At 43.3% G+C, this 13,773-nt stretch overlaps 1 protein-coding gene across 4 annotated transcripts in view; it reads right to left on the bottom strand.

The window, feature by feature from the left end:
- Positions 1–13,773, bottom strand: part of dnai4 (dynein axonemal intermediate chain 4) — a 189,137-nt gene that overhangs the window by 79,825 nt on the left and 95,539 nt on the right. For all 4 annotated transcript variants that reach the window (XM_078561279.1, XM_078561280.1, XM_078561278.1 and 1 more), the window contains 2 exons: positions 9,957–10,118; positions 8,029–8,223 (listed from right to left, as the gene is read on the bottom strand). In XM_078561279.1, coding sequence (XP_078417405.1) covers positions 8,029–8,223; positions 9,957–10,118 — 357 coding nt within the window. The remainder of the gene's footprint in view (positions 1–8,028; positions 8,224–9,956; positions 10,119–13,773) is intronic.

Genomic DNA, 13,773 nt, shown 5'->3' with positions numbered 1-13,773 from the left:
ATCCCAAAAAGCTAACATACAAGTTCAGCAGATAATAGGGAAGGAAAATGGAATGTTGACCTTCATTTCAAAGGGAATGGAGTATAAAAATAGGGAAGTCTTGCTAAATCTATACAAGGCACTAGTTAGACCACAACTAGAATACTGTGAACAGTTTTGGTCCCCTTATCTAAGGAAAGATATACTGGCATTAGGGGCAGTCCAGAGAAGGTTCACTAGCTTGATCCCAGTTATGGAGGGATTTTCTTATGAGGAGAGGTTTAGTAGGTTGGGCCTGTACTCATTGGAGTTTAGAAGAATGAGAGGTGACCTTATTGAAACATATAAGATTCTTAGGGGGCTTGATGGGGTAGATGCTGAGAGGTTGGTTGCCCCTTGTGGGAGAGTCTAGGACCAGAGGGCATAATCTCAGTAAGGGGTCACCCATTTAAGACAGATGAGTAGGAATTTCTTCTGAGGGGAGTGAATCTGTGGAATTCTTTACCGCAGAGGGCTGTTGAGGCTGGGTTGTAAAGTGTATTCAAGGATAAGGTAGACAGATTTTTAATCAGTAAGGGAATCGAGGGTTATGGGGAAAAGGCAGGAAAGTAGAGTTGAGGATTATCAGATCAGCCATGATCTCATTGAATGGCGGAGCTGACTCAATGGGCCAAATGGCCTACTTTTGCTCCTATATCATGGTCTTATGGTGTCACTGGCTCACAAGCTTGAGATTGAGCAGCAGCTAGAATCACTGAAGTGCATTCATGAGGCAGAGAAATACTTGAATAGCATATTCAGAGAGGTGTTCACACCGCAAATTAGGAGCAAGCAGGCAGATAGGGAATGGGAGACCGCCAGGCAGTCCAAGTGCAGACCGGTTTTCCATTCTGAATATCAGTGAGGGCAATGGATCCTTAGAGGAGTGCAGCAAGAGCCAAGCCCATGGTACCACGGGTGGCCCAGCTGTACAGGAGGGGAGGAAGAAGAGCGAAGGGCAGTACTGATAGGGGATTCTTTAGTTAGGGGAGCAGACAGGCATTTCTGCGGCTGCCAACGTGATTCCAGGATGGTTTGTTGCCTCTCTGGTGCTAGGGTCAAGAATGTCACAGAATGGTTGCAGGACATTCTTGTGGGGGAGGGTGAACAGCCAGAGGTCATGGTCCACATTGGTACTAATGACATAGGTAGGGAGGGGGATGTGGTCCTGCAATTGGAATTTAGGGAGTTAGGTAGAAAATTAGCAAGCAGGACCTCTAAAGTGGTAATCTCCAGATTACTCCCAGTGCCAGGTGTAAGTGAGGACAGAAATAGGAAGATGGTGCAGGAGGGAGGGTTTTAGATTCTTGGGACTGGCTCTGGCAGAGATGGCACCTGTACAAGCTGGATGGGTTGCATCTGAACAGAGCTAGGACTGAGTTCCTTCAGGGTCATTTTGCTAGTGCTGTTGGGGGGGGTTTAAACTAACTTAGCAGGGGTGTGGGAACCAGGAAAGAATATTAGAAATTAATACCCGGGTGCATGGAATGCAGGGAGAGGCAGACAGCACTAAAATAGAGACTTATAAGTTAACAGATAGAGTCGGAGTAAGGGAGCAAGTAATGAAGTCTAAATCAGGGTTACACTGAATGTATGTGAATACATGGCGTATAGTTAATAAAATTGGGGAGTTACAGGCACAAATTGCCTTGTGGGATTATGATGTTGTGGCAGTAACAGAGGCCTGGCTTAAGGAAGGACAGATCTGGGCGTTAAATATTCCTGGTTACAAAGTGTTCAGAAAAGGGACAAAAGGAGGAGGGATGGCATTTTTGGTTGAGAGTATTGCAGTACTGGAGAAAGAGGATTCAAGGACAGAATCGATTTTTGGTTAGAGCTAAGGAATAAGAAGGGTGCACTAACATTGTTCAGTGTAATATCCAGACCACCAACTAGTTGGAAGGATATAAAGGAACAAATCTATAAGGAAGTTACAGAGAGGTGTAAACATCATAGAGTAGTTATAATGAGGGGCTTTAATTACCTGTATATAGACTGGGATAGTGGTAGTGTAAGGGGCAGTGAGGGACAAGCATTCCTAGATTGTGTTAAGGAGAATTTCCTACAGCAGTATGTGTCCAGTCCAACAAGAAAGAGGGCGCTGCTACACATGGTTCTTGGGAATGAGGTGGGCCAAGTAGATCAAATGACAGTGGGGGAACATCCAGGGGACAGTGATCATTGTATCATTATGTTTAAGATAAAAGTGGAAAATGACATTGGTCAATCCAGGGTAAGAATAATCAACTGACAGAGAGCAGACTTCAATGCGGCAAGAACGGAACTGGAACGGATAGACTGGAATCAAAGGTTGATGGGAAAAACAGTAGCTGAACAATGGGCTACCTTCAAAGGGGAGATGGTTTGGGCACAGTCATGGTATGTTCCCTCAAAAGGGAAAGGTAGGACAAACAAATCCAGAGCTCCCTGGATGACAAAGGAGGTTGAAATTAAGTTAAAGAAGAAAAAGTGTGCTTATGACAGATGTCAGGTAGCAACTGAACAAATTGAGGACCAAGCTGAATACAGAAAGTTCAGAAGGGATGTGAAAAAGCAACGAGGGATTATGAAAAAATACTGGCAGCTAATATAAAAAGAAATCCCAAAGTATTGTATAAGCACATCAATAGTAAAACGGTGGTAAAAGGAGTAGGGTGGGTTAGGGATCGAAAAGGGGATTTACACATTGAGGCAAGAGGCATAGCTGAGGTGTTAAATTAATACTTTGCATCTATCTTTACCTATGAGGCAGATGTTGCCTAGGCTATGATGACAGAGGAGGAAACTCAGTCACTAGAAGTGTTTAAAATTGATAAGGAGGTGGTATTGGATAAGCTGTCGGTACTTAAAATTGATAAGGCACCAGGACAGAATGAGATGCATCCAAGAATATTGAAGGAAGTGAGAGTGGAAATTGCAGAGGCACTGGCAATAATCTTATAATGTTCCCTGGATTCGGGGGAGGTGCCGGAGGACTGGAGAATTGCAAACTGTGCAATTACCCTTGTGCAAAAGAGGTTGTAAAGACCTGCCCAGCAATTACAGACCAAAACAAAAAGCTAAAAGCTACTGCGGATGCTGGAAATCCAAAACAAAAACAGAATTACCTGGAAAAACTCAGCAGGTCTGGCAGCATCGGTGGAGAAGAAATCAGTTAACGTTTCGAGTCTTCATGACCCTTCGGCAGAATTACAGACCAGTCAGTTTAACTTCGGTGGTGGGGAAACTTCCTGAAACAATTATTCAGGATAGAATTAATTGTCACATGGAAAAATGTGGATTGATTTCGGAAGAGTCGGCATGGATTTGTTAAAGGAAAATCATGTCTAACTTGCTGGAGTTTTTTGAAGAGGTAACAGAGATGGTGGATGAAGGAAAGGCCATTAATGTGGTGTATATAGATGTCCAAAAGATGTTTGATACGGTGCCATACAACAGACTTGTAAGAAAAGTTATAAGTCATGGAATAAAAGGGACAGTAGCAACGTGGATACAAAATTGGCTGAGGTATAGGAAACAGAGTAATGGTTAATGGGTATTTTTCGAACTGGAAGAAGGTTTGTAGTGGAGTTCCCCAGGGGGTCGGTATTGGGACCCTTGCTCTTCCTAGGAGGCAGGTGAAATTCAATGCGGAGAAGTGTGAGGTGATACACTTTGGTACAAAGAACATGGACAGTATAAAATAAAGGATACTATTCTAAAGGGTGTGCAGGATTAGAGAGACGTATGTGTTCATAAGTCATTAAAGGTGGCAGGACAGGTAGAGAGAGCTATTTCTAAAGCATACAGTATTCTGCTTCATTAGTATTCATACAGTATGCTTCATTAATAGGAGCACAGAGTACAAGAGCAGGGAGGTTATGATGAACTTACATAAGACACTCGTTAGACCTCAGCTGGAGTATTGTGTACAGTTCTAGGCACTTTATGAAGGATGTGAAAGCATTGGAGAGATTGGTCCCAGGGATGAGAAATTTCAGTTATGAGGAAAGATTGGAGAAGTTGGGATTGTTTTCCTTGGAGAGGAGAAAGCTAAGAGGAGACTTGGGGCAGAATTTTGCCCTTGGTGGCCGTGCGGGCCCCACCGGTTCGGCGGTGGGCAGACAGCCGACCCCCGCCGCCGAAATGGGGCCTGCCGCCATTTTGAGTGGGCGGGCCAATTAAGGCCCGCCCAGCGGCCTGCCCAACAGGAAGCGCTATGCACGAGATGGGACATGTTAATAAATATCAATTACATTTATTAAAGTTTTTAAAAAGGAACATGAAACCTCATCCCGCCAGTGGATGAGGTTTCATGTATTATCAGAAGCCTGCTGTGGCTCCTGGCCTGCCTGACAGCCTTAAGGTTGGACAGGCAGGGCCTTTAATTACTTTAATTACCCTGTCAATGGCCAATACACTGTCTGCCCACCTTCCTGCAAATTAAAAGGGACCGGGATGACGTCGGGGATTCCTCCCGCGTCATTTTCCTGTTGGCAAGCGGGCCCCGCCCCCCAAATCGCTGACGGGAAAATTCTGGCCTTGATAGAAGTTTTCAAAATCATGAGAGGTCTGGACAGAGTAGATAGGGAGAAACTGTCCCTGCTCATAAAAGGATCAAGAGCCAGAGGGCACAGCTTTAAAGTGTTTTGCAAAAGAAGCAGATGAGAGGTGAGAAAAAACTTTTCCACATAGCAAGTAGTTAGGGTTTGGAATGCACTGCCTGGAAGTGCTGTGGAAGCAGGTTCCATTGAGGCATTCCAGAAGGCATTGACAATTATTTAAATAGAAACAATGTGCAGGGTTACGGGGAACAGGCAGGAGATTGGCACTAAGTTAAAATGCTCAGAGAGCCGGTGCAGACACTATGAACCGAATGGCCTCCTTCTACACCGTAACAATTCTGTGATTCTGTGAGCAGCAAAGAATGACAAAATGATTAATAAGGAAGGAAAAATTCGAGTATGAGAGAAAGCTGGCTAGAAATATAAAGATGGAGAGTAAGAGTTTCTATAGATATTTAAATAACAAACAAGTTAACAAAGTGAGCATTGGTCCTATAGAAAGTAAGTCTGGGGGGTTAGTAATGGAAAATAAGGAGATGGCAAATGAATTGAACAAGTATTTTGCATCTGTCTTCACTATAGAGGATACAAATAACATCTCAAAAATAGCTATATATATCAGAAAATTGAAGGGAAGGAGGAACTTGTGAAATTACATTCACCAGCGAAGTGGTACTTGGCAAAGTGTTGGAACTGCGGGTTGACAAATCCCCCGTTCCTAATGGACTTCATCCTAGGGTCTTAAAAGAAGTGGCTAGTGAGATAGCTGAAGCGTTGGTTTTAATTTTCAAAATTCCCTAGATTTGGAGAAGGTTTCATTAGATTGGAAACTAGCTAATGTAATTCCTTTATTCACAAAGGGAGTGAGACAGAAAGCAGGAAGCTATAGGCCAGTCAGCTTAATATCCATCATAGCAAAAATGTTAGAAACTATTATTAAAGGTGTTATGGCAGGGTACTTAGAAAAATGCAAGGCCATCAGGCAGAGTCAACTTGGTTTTGTGAAAGGGAAATCACGTTTAACCAACTTATTGGAGTTCTTTGAAGGAGTCACATGTGTTGTGGATAAAGGGGAACCGGTGGATGTACCGTACTTAGATTTCCAGAAGACATTTGATAAGATGCCACACCAAAGGTTATTATGGAAAACAAAACCTCATGGTGTAGTGGGTAACATATTGGCATGGATAGAAGATTGGTTAGCTAACAGGAAACAGTGAGCATAAATGGGTCTTTTTCTGTTGGCAGAATGTAACAAGTGGTGTGCCACCGGCATCGGTGCTGGGGCCTCAACTTTTTACAGTTTATATAAATGACTTGGATGAAGGGACCAATGGAACAGTTGCTAAATTTGCTGATGACACAAAGATAGGTAGGAAAGTAAGTTGTGAAGAGGACATAAGGAGGCTACAAATAGACATTGTTAGGTTAAGTGAGTGGGCAAAGATCTGGTAAATGGAGTGTAATGTGGGCAAATGTGAAATTGTCCCATTTTGGTAGGAAGAATAAAAAATAAAGTATATTATCTAAATGGTGAGAGATTGCAGAGCTCTGAGATACAGGGGAATCTAGGAGTCCAAAAGCATGAATTGCAAAAATCTAGTATGCAGGTACAGCAAGTAATTAGGGAAGCTAATAGAATGTTGTTGTTTATTGCAATTAATTGAATATAAAAGTGGGGAGGTTGTGCTTCAGTTGTACAGGACACTGGTGAGACCACATCTGGAGTCTGTGTACAGTATTGGTCTCCTTATTTAAGAAAGGATGTAAATGCATTGGAAGCAGTTCAGAGAAGGTTTACCAGACTAATACCAGGAATGGGTGGGAGGAAAGGTTGGATAGGCTAGGCTAGTATTCACTGAAGTTTAGAAAAGTAAGAGGCGCCTTGTTTGAAACCTTTAAGATGCCGAGGGGTATTGACAGGGTGGATGTGGAGAGATGTTTCCTCTTGTGGGAGAATCTGGAACTAGGGGCCACTGTTTACAAAAAAGGGTCGCCCATTTAGAACCGAGATGAGGAGAATTTTTTCTCTGAGGGTAGTGAGTCTTTGGAACTCCCTTCCTCAAAAGGCAGTGGAAACAGAGTCTGAATATTTTTAAGGCAAAGGTAGATAGGTTCTTGATAAACAAGGGGGTGAAAGGTTATAGAGGGTTGGTGGGAGTGTGGAGTTGAGGTTACAATCAGATCAGCCATGATCTTATTGAATGGTGCAACAGGCTTGAGGGGCCGAGTGACCTACTCCTACTCCTACTTCGTATGTTCTATGTTCGTAAATAAAAAGGAAAAAACGAAAGCTTGAAATCTGAATCTTAAAACTTGCTGAAATTGCATAAATCACTCAGGATCTCAGGTGGAGTCCTTGAACAAAAGCAATTCCGTTGAGGAATCATACCTGAAACATTAATCTAATTTAAGTTGCATCATTAAGATAATTCCCCAACATCATCTTAATCTCTTTTTTTATTTACTCTTTGGGAACACTACTTTTGAAGTTTGCATTTTTTTGACTCCTGAAGTCATATGAAACATAATGTTATGCTTTTAGATATATGCCCAATGATGACAGCTGTACAGTTTCCATCCCACCAAATTCTAAACAACTTACCATTAGCTGTTATGTCTTCTATTACATAAGTCCTAAACTCTGGATTTCTCCCTCTAAACCCCTCCAGCTTGCTACCTCTATCTTCAGCTTTAAGGAACTCCTTAAAACCTACCTCTTTGACCAAGTTACTGGTCATCTTAATAGGTGGCTTGGTATCAGAGCTCATTTGGTAAAACTACAGTGAAACAACTTGTACCATTTCATTATGTTAAAAGTGCTATATAAATATATGTTGTTGCTTTTGGTGTATATATGCTAAAAGCAAGCACACATGTTAAGAAACGTCTAAAGTAATTTCTTACCTTCATCCATTCCAAAGTGTGTGCTTGGGCTGTTTGTTCACAATTAAAATTCAGCCTCAATTTTAACTTTGGCCACGATTCACTTATGCACAAAATTCAACAAACATTTTAGTCATGTAATTTGTATGTGCACATATTACATGTCTCTTGGCAAACGCCAGGCACTAATTCCATTGCAGCATAGTATGCTGAGCTGGTTTAAGAGTTTTAAGTTTGTAAGGGTTTTGCAAGAGTTGCAGAATCAGTGATGAGTGGATATCAATCTAGAATTGTCATCAAGAGTGAGGAGAGAGGAATAGGAGAAAATGCATTATGTAAAGAGTTACTTGAACATAAAATTCTTTGCTGCAAAAATGATTTAAGTCAGAGAGCACTGCATTTCTTAATGAAAGACCAGATAATTATTAGAAGCACAAGATGAAGTGGAGCTAGGAAACAGAGCAGGATTTTTGGATTAGGTTTGAGTTGTTTAAACAAAGAGCTGACAGACATGATGAAGTAAGTACCCTCTCGTTGTAAATTTCTACACTTTTCTGGTCCTTAAACAGTTATTAATTACCAGGTAAAATTGGTAGTTGTCGATAAGCAGCGAGTTTAGGTTGGAAAATGTTCTCCATAATGACACGTTCCATGATGAATAAATCATGCTTTAGTTTCTCATTTTTCAGGAGTTCTTCTGAGTCATGCTCTAATTCTTCAGTCCCTTGGACATTGATGACACTCTCCGACTCTGCTGAAGTGGAGGATCGACTTTCTGCAATGTCAACAGGTTTTTATATGTCAAACCACAATTTTTAATCTGTCTCAGTATACAATTATTTTAAAGGGGAATAGGACATTACAATACTTTCATCTTCCTAATGTGCAAGTGGGGATCCTGCATCTGGATGGCAAAGTTGGCAAAAAAAAACAAAATTGAGAGAATTGGAAACAAAACTCTTCTGAACCTTTTCCAGATTGCTGGGATAAGGGTCCACAGCTCTAAGGGTTCCTTTCTGACTTCCCAGGCCAAGTGCTATGAAGGCCATAAATTATGTCAGTATCAAGCCACCCAGATTATTTTCAGTCTAACTGGCTGCAGCACAAATAATGGCATAAATTCAGTAGATTAGCAATCACCATTAACTACAAAGATGGGCTGAGTGACAATAACAAACTTTTATTGTTTTAGGTAAGATTAGAAGTGGAGTGGTGCACATGTAGCAGCAAATTATGGTCAACTCAAGTAATGGCACAACTCGCTTACTCCATTATTTCCAGGAACTTGTGTATTAATAATGGCATATGCTGTTAATGTGCAATGCTATGACACAGGTTTCCATCTTATCCAGGTCTAATTTACCAATAATCATAGATATGGAGTAATAATGAGTTTAAAAACACACACATTTTGTTGATTGGGTTTTACAGACAATAGATCAGACTTAATTTCTTCCATTATAAACAACATGAGGTGAAACCTGCCTCAGACAAAAATTCAGGATTGTCTTCTTTCTAGGCATTTAACAGATAATTGAGAAAACCTGATGGTGTGAGTTTAAACAACATTTTTTAATGGCTAATTGCAATTGAACTGAGAGGCCATTTCAGAGGGCAGTCACATGTTAGCAGGTAAGAATGGCAGATTTCCTTCCTTAAAGGATGATATGTGTTATCAATGATAGTTGCCACCATTAATTACTGAGATCAGTTTTATCTCCAACCATGGTGGGGTTTGAACCCTTGTCCCCAGAGCAATATACCCTGGGCCTCTGGATTACTAGTCCTATGATATTACCACTATACCACCATCTCACTCTTTATGCGCAAATCTTCACTTATTGACTGCCAATAGCTAGTTAAAATATAAATGTTGGAGGAAGTTGATGAGATCATCAGTTTTTTTTTCGCATAAAGATTCAAAATTAAGTTGAAAAGGCAGAATTTCTGCAGGGGGTTCCTACCATAACTTCAGTGGAAGATCAGCAGAAAATCTGAGATATGCCATTTCTCTAGGTTTTCATCAATTTTTGCCAAAGTTCTGGCAGGCGGTCAGGAATGCCCTCAAAAATTATTGGTGGAATAATGTAAGTTTGGCTTTGAACTAAGCTATACTGTGTGACCACTTCTTGCTTTGGTCTACAATCCAGTCAGATTGCTAATCTGTCCCCAGTTGAACTATTTGCTTTGCATTGATGCATATCCAAAAGTGATTTGCATTGACAGGGCAACTGTGTAACAGTAGATTCCATTGTTTTTGCGTGTTTTTTTAAATAACCAAATCCTGAATAAGAAAGTGGTCTGTTAAATTACAGAAACTAAATGGTGGGTTGTTGAGTGATTATAATGAAAATAACCTCATATAATGGTTCAGATGAAAACAAACTTTCCAGGTACACTGTCATTGTCAATTTGTAATTCAGTGTGCTGCTTATCCCTTTTAGAACTAGTTCTGGAGTTCTTTTGAATTCACCTCTCTTCAGTAGACAGTTTATATTACATTCTTACCTAATCCTATAGAATTTATAGCTGATAAAGTTTGAAGGATAGTTCTGTCAAAATTAATTTGTGACAAATCCTTCTGCTGATTCGCATGATCAGAGGAAATCTCTTCGTGCACTTCCCCTTCTTTAAAACTATCATACATGTCCCATGTTGTAGCCATAACACCTAGAAAGAAAAGAAACAGTAACAATTTGTCAAGCTCTTGTTCAGATATTTCAAATAGTTTTTCCAATTCTGGAAAAGGTCTTTGACCTCCAGCATAAATAATAAGGTGTGGGTGTTATTTTAAATGGAGTAGCTTTTGGCAGTGTGGAAGGATGCAGGGTGAGTATCAAACACATCTGAATTCATCACTTTGAAGCCTAGATTATTTTAATTTCCCAGCTTCATTTGTATTTGACTGGTGACTGCCCATCTAATCACATTGGGAACGAGCAGCTTGCCCGCTTTCTGGACTGAATTTCCAATGATACTCCAGGAGGCATGAATATACTTCCTAAGGGGAGGTTGCATATATTTCTAGCAGCTTAGTTTTGTGAATGAAGAAAGATTGAACCCATGAATTCAAGATGGTGAGGCTGATGGCTTAGCTGAACAGGGTCTGATACTTGTTCCCTCTCATATATCTAAAATACAATTGCATATTCACCCAGCTTGACAACTTCAATCTGCATTGTGAAGCCTTAAAACTGCTACTGTGTAGCTTCACAGTGCTATGCATTTTTGTCCTTTTCTTTTCTCTAGGTCTATTTCAGTTGCAAGACTGTCTGAAGATAATCTAGAACAGGATTGTCCTTGTAAGGAAACATCATTGTGCATTGCATCCCTCCTAAGTACCAGCACAGAGATTCTTTAGACTGTGAGTTTGAAGGGTCTGCACTTGCTGAACAAATCAGGGATAGTGGTGGGGGGGGTGGTCATTGAGGGCAGTGGGGGTAACCCTTGCCACCAAGGGGAGCCTTCCACGGGCCACAGCCATGGTTTCACTGGGCAGCCTCCATCAGTGGTAGGGCATTCTATGCCCTGATAGCCTCTACTTAAAAACAATTATCCAAACTACTCTTCATTTCTTTTGGTGATGAACATAACTTTTATGTTCTCTCAGTACAGATTCAGCACAGCGTGGAAATAATTTGACCTTATGGCATGCACCTGATGAGGTAGACTTCTTCCTGAACTTTCAGGTCAGTCGACGCTGCTGGTGCCATCTTGGGGACTACTCTCGGGTGCCAGTAGCCAAAGCTGGAAATGGTATGCAGGTAAAGGGGGGGGTGGAGGATGGAAGGGTAACATGGAGGCTGGGCAGAGGAGGCAGGTGGTGCAGCGAAGGGGGAGGAGGAGAATTTCAGGAGAAGAGGGGCAGAGTGTGTCTGGGAAAGCAGCAGTGGGGGAGTATGTAAGAGGGCAGGGTCTGTGGTGTCAACGGTGGGATCCTGGGAGGAGAACTCAGAATACTGGTGATAAGAGGGAACAGTGACAGTAAGAGGGGGAAGTGAGATGCAGTAGAGTGAGAGGTTCAGGGTCTGTGTCTGCCAGGTGTAGGTGTCATTGGATGGGTCACAGAAGGGGACCTCACTCTACGGTGAAGTCCACATAGCAGCTGATTTGTTTCCGAATCATGGGTCTCCGAATATCAAGATCCCAGCAAGGTGGGGAGCTGCTGTTCATTCTGAGCTATTTGCCATCAGCTGCAGTCAGACACAGGGATGAAGGGAGGGAGGGAGGTGGATGCCTACAAGAGGCATGGCTGATGGTGGCCATCCAACTCAACTTCAAACCTCCATCCTCCGAGGTGAATGGTCATGGCTGACAAGGGATCATGAGGTTGGTATTCTATACTGCCGAGGTAATGGTCTCTCTATAGAGTTTCAAGGGTGGTGGAGACAAGCGGAAAAGTGTCCACATCAGGTTTCCTACACGTGGCTCTCATCACCCTGGTCAAAGGTCATTGTCTCCATATGTATTCATGTTTGAATGGGAAGAACACCCATTTCTTGTCCTCCAGGATGTCCTTTACCTGGAAAGGGCACAGCAGCAGGATAATCAACAAGCCTGATGAGCAATTCCCCTGGGTCCAAATGATGTCTGCCTGGGATTTAAGGGTTTCAGGTGTATTGGCCAGCTATCATAAGACTCTTAATTCTTACCCTACCGCTATGTCTAGGTGCAGCCCCAATATCCATAGCAGAGGTGGAGGCAGCCTGTTGACTGTTATGTCCTGCTGCCTGAGATTACTTTGGCGGGGCCTGTAGAGGCCCAAGGCTTGAGTGGCCTCAGCCTGCTAAGGATCTCCTGCTCTGCAGCAGGTGCACCCTCCTCAGTCTGACCTGCTGGAGGCAGTGGGGTCACTGGCACAGGGGAGTTGCTGCGGCAGGACACCCTTAGTCTCCTGGGTGGATGCCCACAGGGTGCCTGGCTGGTGCTCCTCCTCTCTGTGGGTGCCCAATTGCCCCTCCCTGACTCCATGAGGGGAAGGGGCACCTGGAGAAAGGTGGAGATGCTCCACCCCTACTCTTGCCTAGCCGCTGCTGGGTGCCACCCATGGCTAGAGCGATGGAGTGCAGGTCCAAGTGCAAATCCAGCAGAAACTGCTGGACTTGGGTCTCCAAGGCAGATGCCACCCTTCCCATGGAGACTTTGAGCTCGCATGCCGGAACCACAACATCAGCGACAACTGGGATGGATTCCTTCACCCCTCATCTCATTCTGCTGATGGCCTCTGACAACTCTACCTGATGTTCCCCTGCATATTTCTGCATCTCCAATATTTCTCAGGGCCAATTGCAGAGGCTCGTCATCAGAATCGTACTCTGCAGGAGCCTGGTCTCCAGCAGTCCTCAGAATGCCAGAGACCTCAGCTGTCACTGCCTCCACCTGCTGTGGACCCATGTTTTTGAGGCGATCACCAGACTGTGAGCCTGAACATGCTCTAGAACTAGGACCGCCGAGGTGTGTGTATCTGTGCTGGTGGAAGATGCAAGTGAACACACTGGCTGTACAGGTGTGGGATCCTCTTCTTCTTCTTCTTCTTCTGAGGTGGCCTAGGGGCTGGGGCTTCCTTTTGAGGAGGACAACGTCATCCCCCTCCCTTCTTGCTGGTACTCAAATGGAGAGAAGAGAGAATAGAATATTAGTGATTGACTAGGCAGGCTCAAACATTACACATCACTCACAGTCATTGTCTGCATGTTATTGCTGTGGAATGGATGCTTCCTCACTCGGTTATTGGGGCCGATCTCACCTTTCACGCAGGCACAGTCAGTGTCCTCCTGTCCCAGCTCTACAGCCAGCTCCTCAAATGGGGTGAGAGCCCTGAGTTCCAGAGATCTCTCCCTCTTTTTGTGGGCTATCTTGTCCTGCATCAAGACAGATGAATTGAGCGTGAGCACTATGGATAAAAGGGCAGTTCAGAAGCTTGCATGCCTGTTATGTGCTGAGGCCTCCCCCAGTAAGGGATTAAGACACCGTTTGTGCAGGATCTTACATGAGATGGTGAACTTTAAGTGGCTATGACATAATGAGTGATGAGCTATCTGCTGCTTGTGTGTGACAGCCTTGTGGACTCTAACCCTTAGACTAGATGCCCTTATGAGAGTGTGAGTTTGCAGTGGGTAGATGTTTGACTTACCCTGGTGAAGCCTCCTGCTCCCATCGCTCAGAAGGAGGAACCCTCGCCTTTCCTCAACCATCTGGAGGGAAATCTCCAGGGAGGCATCGCTGAACCATGGGGCCAAAGGTTGCTGTCTTCTCCTGGACATTTTTTTACGTGATCCGAAGGTTCTGGACCGCAGTGAGTGAATGGCTGTCTGGGTGCCGTTTA

The sequence above is a fragment of the Cetorhinus maximus genome, chromosome 17, assembly GCF_964194155.1.
Source record: "Cetorhinus maximus chromosome 17, sCetMax3.hap1.1, whole genome shotgun sequence".
In the NCBI taxonomy this organism is placed as follows: Eukaryota; Metazoa; Chordata; class Chondrichthyes; order Lamniformes; family Cetorhinidae; genus Cetorhinus; species Cetorhinus maximus.
This window is presented reverse-complemented; position numbering and strand designations above follow the sequence as displayed.